The 24,149-nt window shown below is 48.1% G+C and overlaps 1 protein-coding gene across 3 annotated transcripts in view; it reads left to right on the forward strand.

Moving 5' to 3' along the window:
- LOC138303508 (oocyte zinc finger protein XlCOF6-like) overlaps positions 1-24,149 on the forward strand; it is a 163,208-nt gene that overhangs the window by 33,430 nt on the left and 105,629 nt on the right. For all 3 annotated transcript variants that reach the window (XM_069242687.1, XM_069242688.1, XM_069242689.1), the window contains exons 4-7: positions 1,116-1,223; positions 2,951-3,061; positions 13,231-13,326; positions 14,236-14,331. In XM_069242687.1, the coding sequence (XP_069098788.1) occupies positions 1,116-1,223; positions 2,951-3,061; positions 13,231-13,326; positions 14,236-14,331 (411 nt within the window). The remainder of the gene's footprint in view (positions 1-1,115; positions 1,224-2,950; positions 3,062-13,230; positions 13,327-14,235; positions 14,332-24,149) is intronic.

Raw genomic sequence — 24,149 nt, forward strand, 5'->3', positions numbered from 1 at the left:
GTGTCTTTCTGTTTCACCATGTGAAGATCAGTGTGTCTTTCTGTTTCACCATGTGAAGATCAGTGTGTCTTCCTGTTTCACCATGTGAAGATCAGTGTGTCCTCCTGTTTTACCATGTGAAGATCAGTGTGCCCTCCTGTTTTACCATATGAAGATCAGTGTGCCCTCCTGTTTCACCATGTGAAGATCAGTGTCCTCCTGTTTCACCATGAAAATCAGAGTGCCCTCCTGTTTCACATAGTGGAGACCAGCGTGTCCTCTGCTTTACCGTGTGAGGATCGATGTGTCGTCTTGCTCAGACCCTGAGGTTCGGTGTCCCTCCCCTTGCTCACCTCTGCCCAGTCTATGCGTGCTTGAATAAAGGGGCCAGTTATGCTTAATGATTTCCGTAGCTTCTGTAACTTGTCCAGTATATCAAAGGGGTTGTACTAGGCTTACGCTCCTTGTGACATTTTATGTCCTGTTAGATTTGTGTTTTTGTAGCAGCACTCCTTCCATCCAACAACCCTCAGTTCACCCCGCCCTATGCACACTCTGTGTGAACATTTGAATTTACGAGCTACCAACGTGACGCGCAAATAGGTAACGTTCTGCTCTTTCCCTCCAAGAAGGAAATATTTTTATTGAGTTCTCTGATTCCCAAAAGTTCATACCCATTTTGCAAGCGTCATAGATTACTATTCTTTAAGAAAATATTGAGCACACAATTTTAGTACTTGATGGTATGTTTTTCTCTGCATGTTCTCGGCACCGTCCCCTCTCTTCCGTTTTTGTCCTTTGTTCTTTCCTTACCCTCACACCATCTTGCGCACTTGAAGAAACGTGGCCCTTTCATGCCTTGCATGCAGAGGTGAAAGCTGTTCTAGCTCTGCCCATGACACCACTGGAAGAGGGGAGCTGCATGAGCAGACAGAAGTGTCCGCAGTGTGAGATACAGACCCTTTATGTGGCGTTTATTATCCTCCGTTGACTCTGTGTTACTTACCATTCAACAGCAACTCACCAGCCTTCACCTTGCCTGCTTTCTGTTGAAATATTTGCATTTATAGAAAAATACTTGGAATGTGACATTGAGATTTAAAATGTAAAATAAATCATGCTTTTTTTAATTGTAGGTTGGAGTTCTGCGAATCCTGACATTATTTCAGGGCATGAGTCAGATGAAGGTTTGAAGGCTGACCATTACCAGGTCGGAGGAGAGCGCCCCGCCAGCCCCTCCCCAGGTGAGTGGGGCCTGCCACAGAGTGGACAAGTGTCTGTTACAGCGTGTGTAGCTCTCTTTAATTGTGTGGCAGCATTAAGTATTCCTTGCTTTGGCCTCTCTTTATGCACTGCAAACTTTTCAACTCTCAGCGCGCTTGCACTCGGCGGGAATGCGTGATCTGACTCTTATAAAGGGTCCGAAGCACTGTGAGGTACTGAATATGGACCTGCCTTCTCATCTCCCTGTTCTGCACTCCTGGTAACGAGCGGCTGTACATTTTACCTCTCACCCCAGAGGCGTTGGTGTACCTTACCGGCTTCTGCAGAAATGTCTCTCACCCTGTTCACCTGGCCCCTGAATTCCTTGAAAGTTTTTAGTAACAGACAGCTGCAGTTCCCCTGTTTCCTTTACTCGGTACTTACCAATACTTATTGGGTGATTTCAACATAATGTCGACAGACTGCAGTGAGAATATTTTTTTAATCTCTATTTAAATTTACAACAAAACAAGAATCAAGTGCCACTTTCCCCAAGACATCTGACATGTTACCAGTTCACCTTACAGTGGACTTGATCATCACCTTGCAGCATTGATCAGTCATCATCATTCTCTTTTAGTTCTCATCTCAATCTCTCTCCCCAATCAGTGAATTATTGTTTCAGAAGTTATGCCCCAGCACTTATGTTTCTATATTGTTACCAGAGTATTCAGACTTTTTCCCATCGCTTTGTACCATCGCTCCACTCTTAGACGTCTTTCTCAGTGGGCATACACCAATCCATGTCTTCCTTCAGGGTGTCAGTGTCCGGAGGGTTCTCTTCCCAACTCCTTGCCATATTTCTTTGTGCAACCATGAATCATAGGACCACCAGCAGCCTGATACGTCTTGGCGGACTATCCGTCCCCTATATGTTGAGTACCATTGTTTTGCCATCAGGCCTGTGCATTGTGGAATTTGAACCTGGTACTCACGCAGTTGGCAAAATCGCCTTTCCTACAAATGCAGGAAGTGTGGCTCAAATATTTAACACTCAAGATGGCCTTTTTCATAATCATCACGTCCTTACAGTGAGTGAGCGAACTACAAGCTCTTAATATACAAGAACCTTACTTACATGTACACAAAGGACACAGCACCAAATATTGGTCAACGCAGTGCCCACTCGCACAAAACAATTAGAAAGACAAGTTCAGACCCAGCTACTAAATTGGTGGAATAATGCAAATCATGTGAATCCATAAATTCTTCAGGGTTCCTACTGGAAAGTAAGTATTGTGTTGTTCCACCTTTCCTTGAATAACTTCTGGTCTCCAATCCCTAAAATGGATAACCTTGTTGAACCAGTGTGTACTGTGTTATTATGTTGGCTTTGTATCATTAACCAAGAACTCTTCTCTGGTACTAAAACTTTATGGTGCAGTGTTGTGATGTCACACGGTAAGCTGCTTGTAAAGCATTGTAAATCCTCTCTGGTGCGTGACATAGAATTGTTCAATAAACAAGAGTCTCGACTGAGCCTGACACCCTGTGGGTCAGTCCTCATGGAGTCCCACAGGAAAGAAAGAGTAAATAAGCTGGAAAATAGTTAATTGCACAATAGATATTGCGTAGTGTACCACTTGTGAGGGCGTGCACACCCTAATCTCCAGCTTCCATGGCTGATGTCCTGTCAGTTTGAAAAGTTGGTTTGTTTTCTTTGCTTTGCAGAGAGTTTACTTATTTTTGCCTGTATATATTTATTCAGGATGTAGGCCGGACGCAGAAGTGGTAACAGTCATCATTAAAGAAGAGGACGAGTCCTGTCCCATGGTTTATCAGGACCCCGAGGAGACACAATCCCCCCAATGTTTCACAGGTGAATGTATTTTTTTTCTACGTGATGCCAGATGGACCCCAGTATTCTGCTCACATCACACATAATGTACTGCTGCTTCCACTAGAACTACTGACCTCCAGCTGTCTCTCTTCTCCTTCACTGGACTGTGGTGTCGCCCCAATCTCCCAGTTGAGAACTATATGGTCTGTGCTGCTCCAGCTGCCGCCACCTTGGTGTTGCCCCAGTCTTCCACTGTAATAACATCTGCACAGCTCCAGCTGCCTGGCTTTCCCCTCACTGCACATCAGTGCTGTCCCCTCTGCACCACTACAGTCATCTCTGCCTTTGCTTTCATTGGACCTTGCTGTTCTTCCCAAATTTCCACATAAACATTCTAACCTCTGCACAGCTCCAGTTGGCTGTCTTTGCTCTCACTATATGTCTGTGTTGTTCCCGGTCTTCACGTGAACAGTCTAGCCTCTGCACAGTTGTCTTTACTTAGGTGTCGTCCCCAGTCTTCCACTTTTATGATCTAATGTAAGCACTCCTCGACCTCTCTGTCTTGGTGTAATCTCCCATCTCCCACCTGAACAGTCGAACCTCTGCGCAGCTTTAGCTCGCTCTGCCTTTACTTTCCGAGAGCCTTGCTGTTTCACTGTGTCCACTTTTGAGTTGAAGTTTGACCAAAAGTTAGATTGTGTGTCTCCTGCTCTGCTGTGTTTGACTTTACATTTTTCAGGACAGTATTTTGTGATTAGATCTCCTCTTTGCATGAACAGCTTGTGAATGTTGTGATATGTTTTCCATTATTTACAGTCCCTTTTTCCACCATCTTAAAAATCCCCTTCAGATAAACTTCATATTTCATCTGCCGACCAGAAGGTGAACCCTCTCATCACAGATTGCTAAAAGTGAGGTTTTGAGCAAGATGGCCAACTCATCCAAAAACCTAGGTGTAACCTAGGTACACCTAAGAGACAAGTAAAAGGTTTCGCTTCGAGCCCCAAACCGGTGACCCCATCTATCTTTTGAACCACCACCCACCAAAATCGCTGCACCTCCCTACAAGACCAAGCCATATGGAGAAAGGAGGCCCCTATCTCCCACACATCTAAGACACCCGGTGTAGGAAGTTGTCTCTGTATATACTATTTCAAAGTAAGAAATAGTGTGCACAGAGTACAAGGGTTCCCCTTAGAGGTAAGATAGTGGCAAAAGAGATAATACTAATGCTCTATTTTGTGGTAGTGTGGTCGAGCAGTAGGCTTATCAGAGGGTAGTGTTAAGCATTTGTTACACACACAGGCAATAAATGAGGAACACACACTCAAAGACGTACTCCAGGCCAATAGGTTTTTTATATTGAAAAATGTATTTTCTTAGTTTATTTTAAGAACCACAGGTTCAAGATTTACATGAAACACTTTAAATGTAAGGTACTTCACTTAGATACTTTAGGAACTTTGAATGAAAACAATATCATGTACAGTCTTTGTAAAAATGGCAATAAGCTATTTTCAAAGTGGACACAATGCAAAAATCAACAGTTCCTGGGGGGAGGTAAGTAAAGGTTAGATTAGGAGGTAAGTAAAACACTTACAAGTCTCAGTCCTGGGGCATAGGCAGCCCACCGTTGGGGGTTCAAGGCAACCCCAAAGTTACCACACCAGCAGCTCAGGGCCGGTCACGTGCAGAGGTCAAAGAGGTGCCCAAAACACATAGCCGCTGTTAGAAATGGGGTTTCTGGTTCGCTAGGGTATGCACCTCAGCCAGGCAGAATTTACCCACTCTAGTCAGGGCAAGGGAGTTACATGTCCAAGATAACCCCTGCTCACCCCCTTGGTAGCTTGGCACGAGCAGTCAGGCTTAACCTGGAGGCAATGTGTAAAGTGTTTGCACAACACACACAACATACGTGATGCAATATCCCCACCACAAAGGAAACACAACACTAGATTATATGAAAATATACTGTATTGTACACAAGGCAATTATCAGACCAAACATCACATATCAGTACTATCCTGCTACCTTAGCAGTTGTCAGAACGTTACACATTAGTTACTCTGCAACCTAGCAGTAGTCACACATAACACACAGGTTACTCAGTATTCTGCAACATAAGCTGTAGTCAGGAAAACACGTTATTACATCGCAGCACTTGTCATAAGAATATCATAAAATGCCCATAGTAGGAACATTAGAAAACATATGGCAAGTTAGAAAAACATATTAGCAAGCATGTCCATAAAAGGAACATTTGCATACACATATGTAAAAACATCAAACGCAGGTAGGTAATATATGAATCAAACAAAAGTCTGTAGAAAGAACTTTGGATTGCAACTATATTGGTCCTTTAAACAGTACCTGGTTGGATGAAGGCAACTCCACTGCCTAGAAGGCGAACAATGGGGCCCCCAGCGCTCCTATGTGCAAAACGCGGGCCTCCCTTATACTCTAGGGTCAGAGGAGGGCGACATGCACCTCCTTTCTTTTATAGACAGGCCCCTCCGGGGACCGTGATTACTGGGGGCCCCCCAGTGCATCAGCCGGCCCTCATTAGGGGGGCCAAAGCCAGCAAAAACAGCTTAGGGCAGGAGGTGGGCACCACGCACCCCCTCTGGTTTAATGACAGGCCCTTCCCAGGACCCGTGATCTCTGGGGGCCCCCCAGGCCTCCACTGGCCCTTCCACCAAGCTGGGGGGGGGGGGGTTGGCACAATAATGCCCGTTTTACCTAACAGCAGAAAAGGAGTGTCCTGCTCCTAACGCAGAGGCCAGGGGGAAGGGGGCACTCCCCGCGCCTTCCCCTGGTCCTGCCGTGAAGCCACAAGAAGATCAGACCCCTCCTGGGGCCCGAGCAGACACTCGCCTGCACCCGATGCGGTGTGCGAGTGTTCTTCCAGCTTCCCGGGCTGCTGCGGTGATCTTATTTAAAGGGGCACAATGCAGCAAGGAGCCTACAAGCTCCCAAGGCTCCATAAGCGCGCTGCAATCAGCGCTATGGCAGCCGCAACCACGGAGAAGCACCCCTCGTGAAGAAATGGATGCAGGGGTCAGGGGCCACAGCACCCTGCCCCTGGGGAGCAGAATCTTAAGACAAGGTCCTCAGGTGGAGGGCCCAGCTACGGGCCAGCACAAGGGAAAGGCAGCAAGTGGCAAGTCTTTCACAGTGACCAGGCAGGTCACAGGTCAGCACAGCAGCAGCAGTCCATGGCGGTTCCTGGTGAGTCCTTTCAGCCTTTGGTGTCCAGTTCCAAGATGATTCCAAGAGTCTCCAAATTGTGGGGAAAATTCCCCTGTACTTATAGTCAGTTCTTACAGTTTTTTACAATGGTAGGGAGAGGAGGTTCCAGCCAGTTACAACTGGTTCTGGGAGTGCTCCCTCTCTCCTTTCAGCACAGGCTCCAAACATCAGTGGGGGGTTAACGACCCTATTGTGTGAGGCCAGGGCACAGTCTTTTCAAATGCAGGTGTGCCCCGCCTCTCCCTTATCTCAGCCCAGGAAGACTATTCAGTATGCAGATGCACCTCTGTTACACCTCCACCCTCCCTGTGTACAGGCTGTCTGAAAAGTATGCACAAAGCCCCAACTGTCACTCTGCCCAGACTTGGATTGGAGTCAAGCTGCAAAACACCAGAGTCATAAGCACAGATAAATGCGCACTTTCTAGAAGTGGCATTTCTGTGATCGTAATAAAAAAAAATACACCCACACCAGTAAGCAGTATTTATTATCACCATCACAACAATACCAAACACGCCTACGCTACCCCTCATAAATCAGACAATACCCTTTACACATAAGGCAGGGCATTTCTAATGCAATCCTATGAGAAGGCAGCACTCACATCAGTGAGACACCAAGTTAGGCTGTTTGTCACTACCAGGACAGGCCATGCAATATGGCACATGTCCTGCCTTTCTACATACATGGCACCCTGCCCATAGGGCTAGCTAGGGCGTACCTTAGGGGTGACTTACATGTAGTAAAAGGGGAGTTCTGGGCCTGGCAAGTAAGTTTAGGTGCCAGGTCCCCGTGGCAGGAAATTGCGCACACAGGCCCTGCGCTAGCAGGCCTGAGACAGGTTTTGAAAGTCTACTTCAGTGGGTGGCGCAAGCAGCGCTGCAGGCCTGCTAGTAGTATTTAATTTACAGGCCCTGGGTATAGAGATACCACTGTACAAGGGACTTATAAGTAAATTAAATATGCCAATTAGGTATAAGCCAATCATACCAACTTTAGATGGGAGAGCACCTGCACTTTAGCACTGGTCAGCAGTGATAAAGTACTCAGAGTCCTAGAGCCAACAGCGAGAGGTCAGAAAAACCGGGAGAAAGGAGGCAAAAAGACTGGGGATGACCCTGCGTATGGCCAAAGGTCCAACAGCCACCTATAGAGAACAGGGTTGCTCCGGTTCCAGTCTGCCAGCAGGTAAGTACCTGCATCCTCGGGGGGGCAGAGCACTGGGGGGGACACAAGTAGGCACACAAAACACACCCTCAGCAGCACAGGGGCGTCCGGGTGCAGTGTGCAAAGCAGGCGTCGGGTTTTCTATAGGTTTCAAAGGTGGGACCCGGGGGTCACTCTAGCGGTGCAGGCAGGCACAGGGGGGGCTTCTCGGGACAGCCACCACCTGGGCAAGGCAGAGGGTCGTCTGGGGGTCACTCCTGCATTGAGGTTCGGTTCCTTCAGGTCCTGGGGGCTGCGGGTGCAGTGCTTGTTCCAGGTGTCAGGTCCCTTGTTACAGGCAGTCGCGGTCACGGGGGGCCTCTGGATTCTCTCTGGAGGCGTCGCTGGGGGGGCTCAGGGGTGGTCATCTCTGGTTACTTCTGGGCTCGCAGTCGCCGGGGAGTCCTCCCTGAGGTGTTGGTTTTCCGCAGGTCGAGAAGGGGGAATCGCGTGCAGAGTGTAGAGTCTCATGCTTCCGGCGGGAAACGTGAAAGCTTTGGAAGTTGCTTCTTTGTTGCAAAGAAGTAGCTGGTTTTGAACAGGGCCGCTGTTCACAGGAGTTTCTTGGTCCTTTAGTCCAGGGCAGTCCTCTTGAGGCTTTTGAGTTCGCTGGTCCCTGTCGGATATGTTGCTGGAGCAGGTTTTCGAAGTTGGAGACAGGCCGGTAGGGCTGGGGCCAAATCAGTTGTCGTCTTCCTCCTTCTCTGCAGGCTTGTAGGTCAGCAGTCCTTCTTCTTTCTTCAGGTTGCAGGAATCTGATTTCCTGGGATCTGGGGACCCCCTAAATACTGAATTTAGGGGTGTGTTTGTCTGGGAGGGCAGTAGCCAATGGCTACTGTGCTTGAGGGTGGCTACACCCTCTTTGTGCCTCCTCCCTGTGGGGAGGGGGGCACATCCCTAATCCTATTGGGGGAATCCTCCAAACTCAAGATGGAGGATTTCTCAAGGCAGGGGTCACCTCAGCTCAGGACACCTTAGGGGCTGTCCTGACTGGTGGGTGACTTCTCCTTGTTTTTCTCATTATTTCCTCCAGCCTTGCCGCTAAAAGTGGGGGCAGTGGCCGGAGGGGTGGGCATCTCCACTAGCTGGGATGCTCTGGGGCGCTGTAACAAAAGGGGTGAGCCTTTGAGGCTCACCGCCAGGTGTTACAGTTCCTGCAGGGGGAGGTGAGAAGCACCTCCACCCAGTACAGGCTTTGTTCCTGGCCACAGAGTGACAAAGGCACTTTCCCCATGTGGCCAGCAACATGTTTGGTGTGTGGCATGCTGGCAGAAACTGGTCAGCCTACACTAGAAGTCGGTTAGGTATTCAGGTGGCATCTCTAAGATGCCCTCTGGGTGTATGTTACAATAAACACTGGCACCAGTTTTCAGTGTAGCCATTATGGAACTGTGGAGTTTGTGTTTGACAGACTCCCAGACCATATACTCTTTATGGCTACCCTGCACTTACAATGTCTAAGGTTTTGCTTAGACATTGTAGGGGCATAGTGCTCATGCACATATGCCCTCACCTGTGGTATAGTGCACACTGCCTTAGGACTGTAAGGCCTGCTAGCGGGGTGCCTTACCTATGCCACAGGCAGTGTGGGGTTGGCATGGCACCCTGAGGGGAGTGCCATGTCGACTTAGTTTTTTTCTCCCCACCAGCACACATAAGCTGTGAGGCAGTGTGCATGTGCTGAGTGAGGGGTCCCTAGGGTGGCATAAGACATGCTGCAGCCCTTAGAGACCTTCCCTGGCATCAGGGCCCTTGGTACCAGGGGTACCAGTTACAAGGGACTTACCTGAGTGCCAGGGTTGTGCCAATTGTGGAGACAAAGGTACAGTTTAGGGAAGAACACTGGTGCTGGGGCCTGGTTAGCAGGGTCCCAGCACACTTTGAAATCATAACTTAGCATCAGCAAAGGCAAAAAGGTATGGGGTAACCATGCCAAGGAGGCATTTCCTTACAGGTCCTGACAATTTTGACAGATGGAGTATTTGATTTAGAAAAATTTGCCTGCTTGGTCAGGTGTTTTTTATAAAAGTTCAAAGCAAAAATGCAATTTCTTATTAGGACTTTGCAATGGTGCGTTGGGGATTCTAAGGGGTATACCAGTTCTGCTGACATTAACTAGGCCTAACCTAACAGTTCTGCACAAAATCTCAGACAATGTTTCTCGTATTTTGTATTTGTATGCATGTGTGTATGTATTCATACTGCACAAACGCAGCTGATAGTCAGAGTGCTATACATTGAGGGATAAAGGGAAACCAGACCAGATGACAAGGCTTTTGACAGTTTCCTTGCACAATTATTTTATATTTTGCTTCGCAACGTTACTCGATAGTCCGCTAACAAACGGATCATTTAAGGAGTCCATGTGTTGCTTTCAGATGTCTTTTTGCTACTCTGACTCCCTCTTCTCACCTTATCCACTGTATGTGGTGGGGGAGGGGGGCAGGAAGAGAGTTGTCCATCATGAAAAGAGCACAAAATGGCCTCTAGAAGGCACAAAGATGCGACTCCTTTTGTTAAATGATTTCACTGGATTGCTTTTAGCCGCTGTGTCCTGGGCACCAGGAATATGGGTGATAAATAAGTGATACTCCGGTAAAGAGTATGTATCTGCCCGAAGGCCTTTAGAAGATGGATCAGAAGAGAAGACCAGTGAGAAGAGTTTGCACACCAATTTGAGTAAGAAGTGGAAAATCTTAGGAAACTTGAACATCCTTCACTGAAGCACGGAGAGCTCATTCAGTTATATGTGACAACATTAGGTCATCAATGTAATATCTTTGGCTATACTTGATAAATCAAGTGTTTAATAGAATTCCTTCCAGTGGCCCATTTTTCAGGTTTGGCCATAAGATTGTTTTTTTGAGTCTTGCTGCAGTTGATTTCACTAGTTGTTTCTGTGTTCTTAGGTCAAGATAAAAGATAATAATGTCCTCTAGACAAGGAATGACAGATGAGAGATCAGTGAATACTTTCTTTTAAACTGCTATAATATACAACGCTTATTAAAAGCCCAGAGAATGACAGTGCACAGTTTTTGGGACCTGTGAATATATCTCTTGCTTGTAGTAAATCAAAGACGCCCTGTTAAGTCCAACGTGCTGACAATCCCCACATTTCTGAGGATTTCATTCTCTGATATACGTGGTAAAGGGTAGGGGTCCTTTGGAGCATTGGATTTACACCTCAGTGTTTATTGAAGGGTCATGAACCTGGTATAACCTTCTTTACAACACAAAAGGAGTGATAGTGCTTTAACTCCTTATTTAAGTTAGACTGTAGGTCCCTCCTGTCTGTCAGTGCATGAGAAAAGTAAGCAACGGCTACGCCAGTAGTTTGCATCTATTGCCTTGCCAGTGGTTTGTAGGCATGCTGCACAGTATCCTTAATGCTGGCTTGTTCCAAGCTGTCAGAAGCAAGCCTCTTAAAGCGGATTATAGGAGTGTGGCCATACGTTGAGCATCAATGGAAATCAAATGATCACTCTGGCATGTGTTCTTGTCCTCTGATCATACGCTTAATTTGGGAAAGGTTGATTCCATGTCTGTGATGAGTTTTGTTTCTTTTCTTCCATTCCTTTGTTTCATATTTCTTATTGCAGATAAGGAAACCGCACATGCATTGGGATTTCTGATTTTACTTATGTTTACTTATGTGTTGATTTTGAGACATTTTGTTGTTGGCGAGCTATGTTATAGACGGTTGATTTTTAGTTGTAAGATCATGTGAGCACTTTTGTGTTGGAAGTGTTGGCTGCCAACGGTAATTCAGTAAAATCAATTGATAGGAATGCTTCTTCTGTGTACCCCAGAGTTCCACCAAACAGCGCCGCAGAGCCGTGACTAGATGATGTGGTACGTTGCAAACCGCTTAGTATTCAGAAACATGAAGTACCGACGGGTTATGTGCATTTTCATTAGCAGCCCACCTTACATTAGAATGATTCCGTCTTTTTTCAGGGAATGGGGCGACCAGATCAGTTATCACAGGCAGCTCTAAAGAAAAGAAAGAGACCAATCCATTGACTTTTCATGGGCCTCATGACACAGTCTACACTGATTGTGTCACTGGTAAGAAATAGTATTCCTCGACTTGTCACCTGCTTGGTCCTGGCGCTTCTCCTGCGGCAGATAATGTCTCTGATCTTCGCACATTGACTGCAGCTTCCTCGTACAGTTGAACCATCAGCGCCCGAGTCTACAGTATCTGTCCCTGACCTACTCCTTAAAGTGACCCCATCTGTGACGCTACCTGCGACCCTCAGTGTCAAGAGTGTTGTATGATATTCTGCATTATCGTATCCTTGTCCCGGGCAGCTGGTTGAGTGCTGAGACCATATTATTCGCTTTTCTTTTGCAGTCCGCACCTTCTAGCTTCCCCGATAACTCCATTAAACTTCAGTTCACTTCACACACAAGTGTTGTCTTTTAAATGCATTTAGGGAACTGCCCTCCTCCACGGGAGGGAATGGTGCCAGTAAGAAGCGTCGATAAGAGTGTTATTTGGATTGTATTCTAGCCAGAAATAGATTTGTTTCACCTTCACACATTTGATGCTGCTTGAGAAGCTGTGTGAAGGGGCATAGGTGGATTTAACAACAGGGTAGAAATGATTGACCCTGGGGGGGGTGCCTTGTTGTACTGGGCGCTATAGTTAGGATCTGAATTTACTCGCACAAAACCATAGAAATTCAGCGGTTATAGCTAGCTGAAGTAATTATAACTCGTGCCCTTAGGTAAATATAACTTGTGCCCCCGACATGCACATTCTTCTCCTCAATAACTTTACTGCAAATATTACATTGATAATATCAGTGATGTTATCAAAGCTGCCATGAGTGCTGTTATATGTGGGGTAATTAGCAAAGCATGGCAAGGGCTCTGTGTCAAGTTGGCCACGATGCTCTGCCTTAGGGCCTGATTCAGAGCTCTGCGGACGGGTTACTCCATTGTAATTGTTGATGGATGTGCCGTCCGTCGCTTTACAAGTGCCCACGGATGCAATGCCGGGCTGTATATCCATCCCATTTGTAATGGGTTAAGCCATCCGCCAAGCTCTAAATCAGACCCTGAGCCTCCAAGTCCAAAACTCTAGTGCCCAGCCCAGCTCATTGTGAAGGCTTTGTAGGTCCTCGTCTAAGTCACCTTTGAACGTTTCCAATAGCGCCTTCTTTCAATTGGCATCACCATCCATCACCTTGGGCCTTGTGAGCACCCTTCCCATCTCATATGCACACACCATGGTGTTATCCCAACATATCCCTGATCTGTATCCCCTCTTGGGCCTTTGCTCTTGGGCAAGCTTGTGAACCCTCTGTATTTTTTCTTAGGTTGCATTGAGAATGCACTCGGCCGCCAAGAGGGGTATCTCCCACAGGGCATTGGGTTATCGGAAACGGGCACCAAAGACCGCAAGGTACAGGAAGAGATTGCCATGCCGACTATGCAGCTGCCAAGCTCCGCGGTAGCTCTACAGGCTCGGCTGTACTCTCGGATGAACCTTGTTTTCCAGGGTCTGCTGAGGAAAGAAGTGAGGGGGAGACTTGTCACCAGGATCTTAGGGTCTGCTTTTGTCTCCAGAAATAGGATGATATTGTCATGCTATATTGAGTCAGTAGCAACGTTTGAGAGAAGGGAAGACCTTATCATATCTGGGGTGTCCACCACATCCATGATACTAGATTAACAATTCAACATATGTCATAAATAAACCATATGCATCTGGAAACTCAACGTTTTTTTGGTCTTCCACAGAACCTCCTCTCTTCCCCACTAAGACAGAAATGGATTTTCTGGATGGCGCTGAAGAAGATGGATTTGACAGCAGCCCCAGTGTTCACTCAGATAAAGGTATTTTTGCATTGTTCAAAGGATGGGTCTGGCCCCCACAAATGCCCTTATTCTGCCCTCCCATCTGCCTCCTCTTACGTCTCTGGGCCTAGCAAAGGTTTGATTTTTCCTGTTTTATCAAAATACATGAGGCTGGTACGTTCATGAGATTGCAAAGAGAGCAGAGCCAGGTGTCTCCAAAGTTATCCTATTGCCCTGACTGGATATTTTCCTGGTTGCCTTTGTTAATCTATTGTCACAGTGGAAATTGCCCTAAATCCTAGCTTTAATTGTTCACTCTGTACTGCTGAACCATAATCTATTCAGTAGAACTGCTGAAAAATGCGGTCAGGCTCTCACTGCACAGAGGCAGTAACCTGTGAAAGCTCAGCTGGTCAGTGCAGTTATTGCAGGGATCTCTACACTGAGGACTCGTCCATGACAGGCTGTGCTTGAGGAACTAAAACATTGATATTCTGTCTTCTATGCCCTACTTGAGATGGCACCACACAGATTTGGTCACTTTAAGTGACGGCCGTCTTGGAGAGTATGTAGTCCATTTGTGATGGGTGAGCACTTTTGTCTTTTACGGGGGAAGCACTCTGAATACTCAGGTGGGGCTGCTGCCCTTAGCTCTCTAATGGAGGGGGGGGGGGTGCTCTGAACTCACATCTCAGCCCCCCTCCCCTCCACTGCTCCTATGGATTCAAAGGCCTCACAAGTAGTGTGACTACAATACATGGCGGCTAGTCACCGTGCAGTTTACTGGAAGCCATGTCTAAAGGATTCTTTAAATGTTACTGGCTTTGCTGCTTTCCAAAATAAACTGCAACCTGTTGGGAGTGAGCTTTTGTCTAAAGTTCAACTTTGCTATGCAAATAAATAAACCATATACATCTGGAAACTCAACATTTTTTTGGTCCTTCACAGAAACTCCTCTCTTCCCCACTAAGACAGAAATGGATTTTCTGGATGGCGCTGAAGAAGATGGATTTGACAGCAGCCCCAGTGTTCACTCAGATAAAGGTATATTTGCATTGTTCAAAGGATGGGTCTGCCCCCCACAAATGCCCTTATTCTGCCCTCCCATCTGCCTCCTCTTACATCTCTGGGCCTTGAAAAGGTTTGATTTTTCCTGTTTTATCAAAATACACGAGGTTGGTATGTTCATGAGATTGCAAAGAGAGCAGAGCCAGGTGTCTCCAAAGTCATCTTATTGTATTGTATTGTATTAGTATTTATATAGCGCTTACTACCCCTGACAAGGCGTCAAAGTGCTATTTGGCGAGTAGCACGCTAATCTGGAACCCAAAAGGAATTAGTGGTGGATTAGTATGGGGAAATATGAGTAAAATTTTAGTATTATTAAGAGTTAATTTGAGCCGCGGATATGTGAGTTTGTTAGTTGGATTGACTGGCGTAATGGAGGGCTAGAGGAGGGAAGAATCCAGAAGTGTTTATTGGGAGTTTATGGTAATAGGATGAGGCTTGGGATGAGTAAAGGGGGGATGGAGGAGGGAAGAGTCTGTGGAAGGGTTAGGGAGATCATAGGATCAGGAGGGGTTTTGGATGAGTTAAAGGTGAGATAAAGGAGGGAGAATTTAGTAGGGTTGCTTGGGAGATCATAGTAGTAAAGTGAGGTATGGGTTAGTTAGATGTGGAAAAGGAGGGAAGAGCGTAGGCAGGGTTATTTAGGAGATGAAAGTAGTGGAATGGATTTGGGGTGAGTCAGAGTGGGGATGGAGGATAGATTGATATTGCCCTGACTGGATATTTTCTTGGTTGTCTTCATTAATCTATTGTCACAGTGGAAATTCCCCTAAATCCTACGCTTTTAATTATTCTCTCTGTAGTCCTGAACCATAATCTATTCTAGTAGAACTGATGAAAAATGCGGTCAGGCTCTCGCTGCACAGAGGCAGCAACCTGTGAAAGCTCAGCTGGTCAGTGCAGTTACTGCAGAGATCTGTCTTCTATGCCCTACTTGAGATGGCACCACACAGATTTGGTCACTTTAAGTCACGGCCGTCTTGGAGAGTATGTAGTCCATTTGTGACGGGCAAGCACTTTTGTCTTTTACGGGGGAAGCACTCTGAATACACAGGTGGGGCTGCTGCCCTTAGCTTTCTAATGGGGGGTGCTCTGAACTCGCATCTCAGCCCCCCCACTGCTCCTATGGATTCAGAGGCCTCACAAGTGGTGTGACTACAGTACATGGCTAGTCACCGTTCAGTTTACTGGAAACCATGTGGTATTGGTCGTATGATGAAGGGGTCCTATCCATCACACCCCTTTCTAAGTGGGGGCCTGCAAATGTGGTTTTGATACAGGGACCAGGAGCAGTGGATGAGTGTTACTGCCGAGGCCTGGAGGCTGCTCCTGAATATGTGTGAGAGAGAGTAACTGCACACAGGCCCAGGTCTGGCATGATGGATGGATCAGCCCTTGGCTGAGGGGTGTGCATCGCTGGCATTATGGCACCCCGACAACTTAATAGTGGAGTTTAGAGGCATTTGCAGTTGATCCTTTTTATGTAGAATCGGTGCATGTGTAGAAGTGCGCGGGGGAGAACTTGATAACAACGATACGCTTATGTTTTAGTGACCAAAAAAAAGCAAAAACTGAAATGTACCATCCCACCCTTTTGTTTCTTGAAAGTGATACATATTTGGGAGAATTTAGTTTATCCAATATTAAGAACATGTCTGTGAAGGCTGTAAGGAAATGCCTCCTTGGCATGGTTGCCCCCTGACTTTTTGCCTTTGCTGATGCTATGTTTACAATTGAAAGTGTGCTGAGGCCTGCTAACCAGGCCCCAGCACCAGTGTTCTTTCCCTAACCTGTACTTTTGTATCCACAATTGGCAGACCCTGGCATCCAGATAAGTCCCTTGTAACTGGTACTTCTAGTACCAAGGGCCCTGATGCCAAGGAAGGTCTCTAAGGGCTGCAGCATGTCTTATGCCACCCTGGAGACCTCTCACTCAGCACAGACACACTGCTTGCCAGCTTGTGTGTGCTAGTGAGGACAAAACGAGTAAGTCGACATGGCACTCCCCTCAGGGTGCCATGCCAGCCTCTCACTGCCTATGCAGTATAGGTAAGCCACCCCTCTAGCAGGCCTTACAGCCCTAAGGCAGGGTGCACTATACCATAGGTGAGGGTACCAGTGCATGAGCATGGTACCCCTACAGTGTCTAAACAAAACCTTAGACATTGTAAGTGCAGGGTAGCCATAAGAGTATATGGTCTGGGAGTCTGTCAAGCACGAACTCCACAGCACCATAATGGCTACACTGAAAACTGGGAAGTTTGGTATCAAACTTCTCAGCACAATAAATGCACACTGATGCCAGTGTACATTTTATTGTAAAATACACCACAGAGGGCACCTTAGAGGTGCCCCCTGAAACTTAACCGACTGTCTGTGTGGGCTGACTAGTTCCAGCAGCCTGCCACACCAGAGACATGTTGCTGGCCCCATGGGGAGAGTGCCTTTGTCACTCTGAGGCCAGTAACAAAGCCTGCACTGGGTGGAGATGCTAACACCTCCCCCAGGCAGGAATTGTCGCACCTGGCGGTGAGCCTCAAAGGCTCACCTCCTTTGTGCCATCCCAGCAGGACACTCCAGCTAGTGGAGTTGCCCGCCCCCTCCGGCCAGGCCCCACTTTTGGCGGCAAGGCCGGAGAAAATAATGAGAAAAACAAGGAGGAGTCACTGGCCAGTCAGGACAGCCCCTAAGGTGTCCTGAGCTGAAGTGACTCTAACTTTTAGAAATCCTCCATCTTGCAGATGGAGGATTCCCCCAATAGGGTTAGGATTGTGACCCCCTCCCCTTGGGAGGAGGCACAAAGAGGGTGTACCCACCCTCAGGGCTAGTAGCCATTGGCTACTAACCCCCCAGACCTAAACACGCCCTTAAATTTAGTATTTAAGGGCTACCCTGAACCCTAGAAAATTAGATTCCTGCAACTACAAGAAGAAGGACTGCCTAGCTGAAACCCCCTGCAGAGGAAGACCAGAAGACGACAACTGCCTTGGCTCCAGAAACTCACCGGCCTGTCTCCTGCCTTCCAAAGATCCTGCTCCAGCGACGCCTTCCAAAGGGACCAGCGACCTCGACATCCTCTGAGGACTGCCCCTGCTTCGAAAAGACAAGAAACTCCAGAGGACAGCGGACCTGCTCCAAGAAAAGCTGCAACTTTGTTTCCAGCAGCTTTAAAGAACCCTGCAAGCTCCCCGCAAGAAGCGTGAGACTTGCAACACTGCACCCGGCGACCCCGACTCGGCTGGTGGCGATCCAACACCTCAGGAGGGACCCCAGGACTACTCTAAGACTGTGAGTACCAAAACCTGTCCCCCCTGAGCCCCCACAGCGCCGCCTGCAGAGGGAATCCCGAGGCTTCCCCTGACCGCGACTCTTTGAATCCTAAGTCCCGACACCTGGGAGAGACCCTGCACCCGCAGCCCCCAGGACCTGAAGGACCGGACTTTCACTGGAGGAGTGACCCCCAGGAGTCCCTCTCCCTTGATCAAGTGGAGGTTTCCCCGAGGAACCCCCCCCTTGCCTGCCTGCAGCGCTGAAGAGATCCCTAGATCTCCCATTGACTTCCATTACAAACCCGACGCTTGTTTCTACACTGCACCCGGCCGCCCCCGCGCTGCTGAGGGTGAAATTTCTGTGTGGGCTTGTGTCCCCCCCGGTGCCCTACAAAACCCCTCTGGTCTGCCCTCCGAAGACGCGGGTACTTACCTGCAAGCAGACCGGAACCGGGGCACCCCCTTCTCTCCATTCTAGCCTATGTGTTTTGGGCACCACTTTGAACTCTGCACCTGACCGGCCCTGAGCTGCTGGTGTGGTGACTTTGGGGTTGCTCTGAACCCCCAACGGTGGGCTACCTTGGACCAAGAACTAAGCCCTGTAAGTGTCTTACTTACCTGGTTAACCTAACAAATACTTACCTCCCCTAGGAACTGTGAAAATTGCACTAAGTGTCCACTTTTAAAACAGCTATTTGTGAATAACTTGAAAAGTATACATGCAATTTTGATGATTTGAAGTTCCTAAAGTACTTACCTGCAATACCTTTCGAATGAGATATTACATGTAGAATTTGAACCTGTGGTTCTTAAAATAAACTAAGAAAAGATATTTTTCTATACAAAAACCTATTGGCTGGATTTGTCTCTGAGTGTGTGTACCTCATTTATTGTCTATGTGTATGTACAACAAATGCTTAACACTACTCCTTGGATAAGCCTACTGCTCGACCACACTACCACAAAATAGAGCATTAGTATTATCTATTTTTACCACTATTTTACCTCTAAGGGGAACCCTTGGACTCTGTGCATACTATTCCTTACTTTGAAATAGTGCATACAGAGCCAACTTCCTACATTGGTGGATCAGCGGTGGGGTACAAGACTTTGCATTTGCTGGACTACTCAGCCAATACCTGATCACACGACAAATTCCAAAATTGTCATTAGAAATTCATTTTTGCAATTTGAAATTTTTCTAAATTCTTAAAAGTCCTGCTAGGGCCTTGTGTGTTAAGTCCCTGTTTAGCATTGTCTTTTAGAGTTTAAAAGTTTGTTAAAAGTTTGAAATTAGATTCTAGAAACAGTTTTAGATTCTTTAAAAAGTATTCCAACTCTTAGCAGAATAATGTCTGATACAGAGATGCAGGTGGTGGAACTCGACACCACACCTTACCTCCATCTTAAGATGAGGGAGCTAAGGTCTCTCTGTAATATAAAGAAAATAACCATTGGCTCCAGACCTACCAAAATTCAGCTCCAGGAGCTGTTGGCAGAGTTTGAAAAAGCCAACCCCTCTGATGATGACCTCACAGAGGAAGAAATTAGTGACTTGGAGGCCAATGTCCCTCCTCCAGTCCTAAATAGGGAGAACAGGACCCCTCAAGTCCTGTCTCCAACTGTGTTAGTCAGAAATAGTGAGTCCCTCACAGGAGGGTCCCACATTTCTGAAATCACTGAGGATGCTCTCAGTGAAGATGACCTCCTGTTAGCCAGGATGGCCAAAAGATTGGCTTTAGAGAGACAGCTCCTAGCCATAGAAAGGGAAAGACAAGAGATGGGCCTAGGACCCATCAATGGTGGCAGCAATATAAATAGGGTCATTGATTCTCCTGACATGTTAAAAATCCCCAAAGGGATTGTGACCAAATTTGAAGATGGTGATGACATCACCAAGTGGTTCACAGCTTTTGAGAGGGCTTGTGTAACCAGAAAAGTGAACAGATCTCACTGGGGTGCTCTCCTTTGGGAAATGTTCACTGGAAAGTGTAGGGATAGACTCCTCACACTCTCTGGAAAAGATGCAGAATCTTATGACCTCATGAAGGGTACCCTGATTGAGGGCTTTGGATTCTCCACTGAGGAGTACAGGATTAGGTTCAGGGGGGCTCAAAAATCCTCGAGCCAGACCTGGGTTGACTTTGTTGACTACTCAGTGAAAACACTAGATGGTTGGATTCAAGGCAGTGGTGTAAGTAATTATGATGGGCTGTACAATTTATTTGTGAAAGAACACCTGTTAAGTAATTGTTTCAATGATAAACTGCATCAGCATCTGGTAGACATAGGACCAATTTCTCCCCAAGAATTGGGAAAGAAGGCGGACCATTGGGTCAAGACAAGGGTGTCCAAGACTTCAACAGGGGGTGACCAAAAGAAAGGGGTCACAAAGACTCCCCAGGGGAAGGGTGATGAGACAACCAAAACTAAAAATAGTAAAGAGTCTTCTACAGGCCCCCAAAAACCTGCACAGGAGGGTGGGCCCAGAGCCTCTTCACAAAACAATGGGTACAAGGGTAAAAACTTTGATCCCAAAAAGGCCTGGTGTCATAGCTGTAAACAGCATGGACACCAAACTGGAGACAAGGCCTGTCCCAAGAAAGGTTCCACTCCAAACTCCCATCCAGGTAACACTGGTATGGCTAGTCTCCAAGTGGGATCAACAGTGTGCCCAGAGCAAATCAGGGTCCACACTGAAGCTACTCTAGTTTCTGAGGGTGGGGTGGATTTAGCCACACTAGCTGTCTGGCCGCCTAACATGCAAAAATACAGACAGCAACTCTTAATTAATGGGACTAGAATAGAGGGCCTGAGGGATACAGGTGCCAGTGTCACCATGGTGACAGAGAAACTGGTTTCCCCTGGCCAATACCTGACTGGAAAAACTTACACAGTCACCAACGCTGACAATCAGAAAAAAGTACATCCCATGGCAATGGTTACTTTAGAATGGGGAGGGGTCAATGGCCTGAAACAGGTGGTGGTCTCCTCAAATATCCCAGTGGACTGTCTGCTTGGAAATGACCTGGAGTCCTCAGCATGGGCTGAGGTAGAACTAAAAACCCATGCAGCAATGCTGGGTATCCCTGAACTGGTGTGTGTGAAAACAAGAGCACAATGCAAGGCACAGGGTGAACAAGTAGAGCTGGAGTCTGGAAGAATGGCCCAGCCTACCAAGAGAACAGGAAAGTCAGTTGGGAAACCAACTGCAACACAACAAAAGAAAGGGAACCTCTCTTCTCAGGAAGAAGTTCTGCCCTCTGAGGGAACTGAGCCTTTGGAGCTTGAACCTTACCAGGTTGAGCTCTTAGGCCCAGGGGGACCCTCAAGGGAGGAGCTGTGTAAGGGACAAGAAACCTGTCCCTCTCTTGAAGGCCTTAGGCAGCAAGCTGCTGAAGAGTCCAAAGGCAAGAAAAATGGAACACATAGGGTCTATTGGGAAGATGGACTCCTATACACTGAGGCCAGAGACCCCAAACCTGGTGCCACTAGGAGAGTGGTAGTGCCTCAGCTGTTCAGGAAGTTCATCCTAACATTGGCCCATGACATTCCCCTTGCTGGACATTTGGGACAAACCAAGACGTGGGAGAGGTTAGTCAACCACTTCTACTGGCCCAATATGTCCAACATGGTTAAGGAGTTTTGCCTCTCCTGCCCCACCTGTCAAGCCAGTGGTAAGACAGGTGGGCACCCAAAGGCCCCCCTCATTCCACTTCCAGTGGTGGGGGTTCCCTTTGAAAGAGTGGGTGTGGACATAGTTGGTCCACTAGAACCTCCCACAGCCTCAGGAAATATGTATATCCTGGTAGTAGTGGATCATGCTACCAGGTATCCTGAAGCTATTCCCCTTAGGTCGACTACTGCCCCTGCAGTAGCCAAGGCCCTCATTGGTATCTTTACCAGAGTGGGTTTCCCTAAGGAGGTGGTGTCTGACAGAGGTACCAACTTCATGTCAGCATACCTAAAGCACATGTGGAATGAGTGTGGAGTGACTTATAAATTCACTACACCATACCATCCACAAACTAATGGCTTGGTTGAGAGATTCAACAAGACATTAAAAGGCATGATCATGGGGCTCCCAGAAAAACTCAAAAGGAGATGGGATGTCCTCTTGCCATGTCTGCTTTTCGCTTACAGAGAGGTGCCACAGAAGGGAGTAGGATTCTCACCCTTTGAACTTCTGTTTGGTCATCCTGTAAGGGGACCACTTGCCCTTGTTAAAGAAGGCTGGGAGAGACCTCTCCATGAGCCAAAACAAGACATAGGCCCTCATTCTGACCTTGGCGGGCGGCGGAGGCCGCCCGCCAAAGTCCCGCCGTCAGGTTACCGTTCCGCGGTCGAAAGACCGCGGCGGTAATTCTGACTTTCCCGCTGGGCTGGCGGGCGGTCTCCTTCAGACCGCCAGCCAGCCCAGCGGGAAAGAGGCTTCCACGATGAAGCCGGCTCGGAATCGAGCCGGCGGAGTGGAAGCTGTGCGACGGGTGCAGTTGCACCCGTCGCGTATTTCACTGTCTGCACAGCAGACAGTGAAATACATGTAGGGGCCCTCTTACGGGGGCCCCTGCAATGCCCATGCCAGTGGCATGGGCACTGCAGGGGCCCCCAGGGGCCCCGCGACCCCCCCTACCGCCATCCGGATCTCGGCGGTCCGACCGCCGGGATCTGGATGGCGGTAGGGGGGGTCAGAATCCCCGCGGCGGTGCAGCAAGCTGCGCCGCCGCGGAGGATTCAATGGGGCCGCGGTACACTGGCGGGACCCCGCCAGTGGTGCCGGTCCGACCGCGGCTTTACCGCCGCGGTCGGAATCCCCATTGGAGCACCGCCGGCTTGTCGGCGGTGCTCCCGCGGTCCTCCGCCCTGGCGGTCAAAGACCGCCAGCGTCAGAATGAGGGCCATAGTGGGCTATGTACTTGGCCTTCGCTCTAGAATGGCAGAGTACATGGAAAAGGCAACCAAAAACCTTGAGGCCAGCCAACAACTCCAGAAGTTTTGGTATGACCAAAAGGCTGCACTGGTTGAGTTCCAACCAGGGCAGAAAGTCTGGGTTCTGGAGCCTGTGGCTCCCAGGGCACTCCAGGACAAATGGAGTGGCCCTTACCCAGTACTAGAAAGGAAGAGTCAGGTCACCTACTTGGTGGACCTGGGCACAAGCAGGAGCCCCAAGAGGGTGATCCATGTGAACCGCCTTAAGCTCTTCCATGACAGGGCTGATGTGAATCTGTTGATGGTAACAGATGAGGATCAGGAGGCAGAGAGTGAACCTCTCCCTGATCTTCTATCATCAGACCCAAAAGATGGCACAGTAGATGGAGTGATCTACTCAGACACCCTCTCTGGCCAACAGCAAGCTGATTGTAGGAGAGTCCTACAACAGTTTCCTGAACTCTTCTCCTTAACCCCTGGTCAGACACACCTGTGTACCCATGATGTGGACACAGGAGACAGCATGCCTGTCAAAAACAAAATCTTTAGACAGTCTGACCATGTTAAGGAAAGCATCAAGGTGGAAGTCCACAAGATGCTGGAATTGGGAGTAATTGAGCGCTCTGACAGCCCCTGGGCTAGCCCAGTGGTCTTAGTCCCCAAACCTCACACCAAAGATGGAAAGAAAGAGATGAGGTTTTGTGTGGACTACAGAGGGCTCAATTCTGTCACCAAGACAGATGCTCATCCAATTCCAAGAGCTGATGAGCTCATAGATAAATTAGGTGCTGCCAAATTCTTAAGTACCTTTGACTTGACAGCAGGGTACTGGCAAATAAAAATGGCACCTGGAGCAAAAGAGAAAACAGCAGTTCGATGGCATCTGTCGCTGTAGATACGCATGTTCTGCAATAGCTCGCCATCTGGTGTTGGGCCGGAGTGTTACAAGTTGTTTTTCTTCGAAGAAGTCTTTCGAGTCACGGGACCGAGTGACTCCTCCTTTTGTCTCCATTGCGCATGGGCGTCGACTCTATCCTCGATTGTTTTTTTTCCGCCATCGGGTTCGGACGTGTTCCTGTCGCTCCGAGTTTCGGAACGGAAAATTAGCTAATTTCGGAAGATTTTCGTCGGTATTGTTGCGTTCGGGATCGGCGTACTTACATTCAACACCGCATCGAAGATCGAAGAGCTCCGGTGCCCTTCGGGGTAGTTTTTTCGATCCTCCGTCGGGGCCTGGTCGGCCCGACCGCGTGCTGAAGAACGCCGATGGAACGGACCCCGTTTCGTTTCTGCCCCAAATGCCACAATAAATACCCCTACACAGACCAACACTTGGTCTGCAACCTGTGCCTGTCACCTGAGCACAGCGAAGACACCTGCGAGGCCTGTCGTGCGTTCCGGTCCCGAAAAACACTCCGAGACCGTCGAGCCAGAAGACTTCAGATGGCGTCCGCACCGACAGCCCAACGGGAGTTCGAGGAACAGGAAGAGGAAGGTACCTTCTCGATCCAAGACTCCGACTCCGAAGGATTCGACGATACACAAACCGTGAGTAAGACGTCGAAAACCACACAGAGAAACATTTACAAGGCCCAG

This window comes from Pleurodeles waltl, chromosome 7 (genome assembly GCF_031143425.1).
Source record: "Pleurodeles waltl isolate 20211129_DDA chromosome 7, aPleWal1.hap1.20221129, whole genome shotgun sequence".
NCBI lineage: Eukaryota > Metazoa > Chordata > Amphibia > Caudata > Salamandridae > Pleurodeles > Pleurodeles waltl.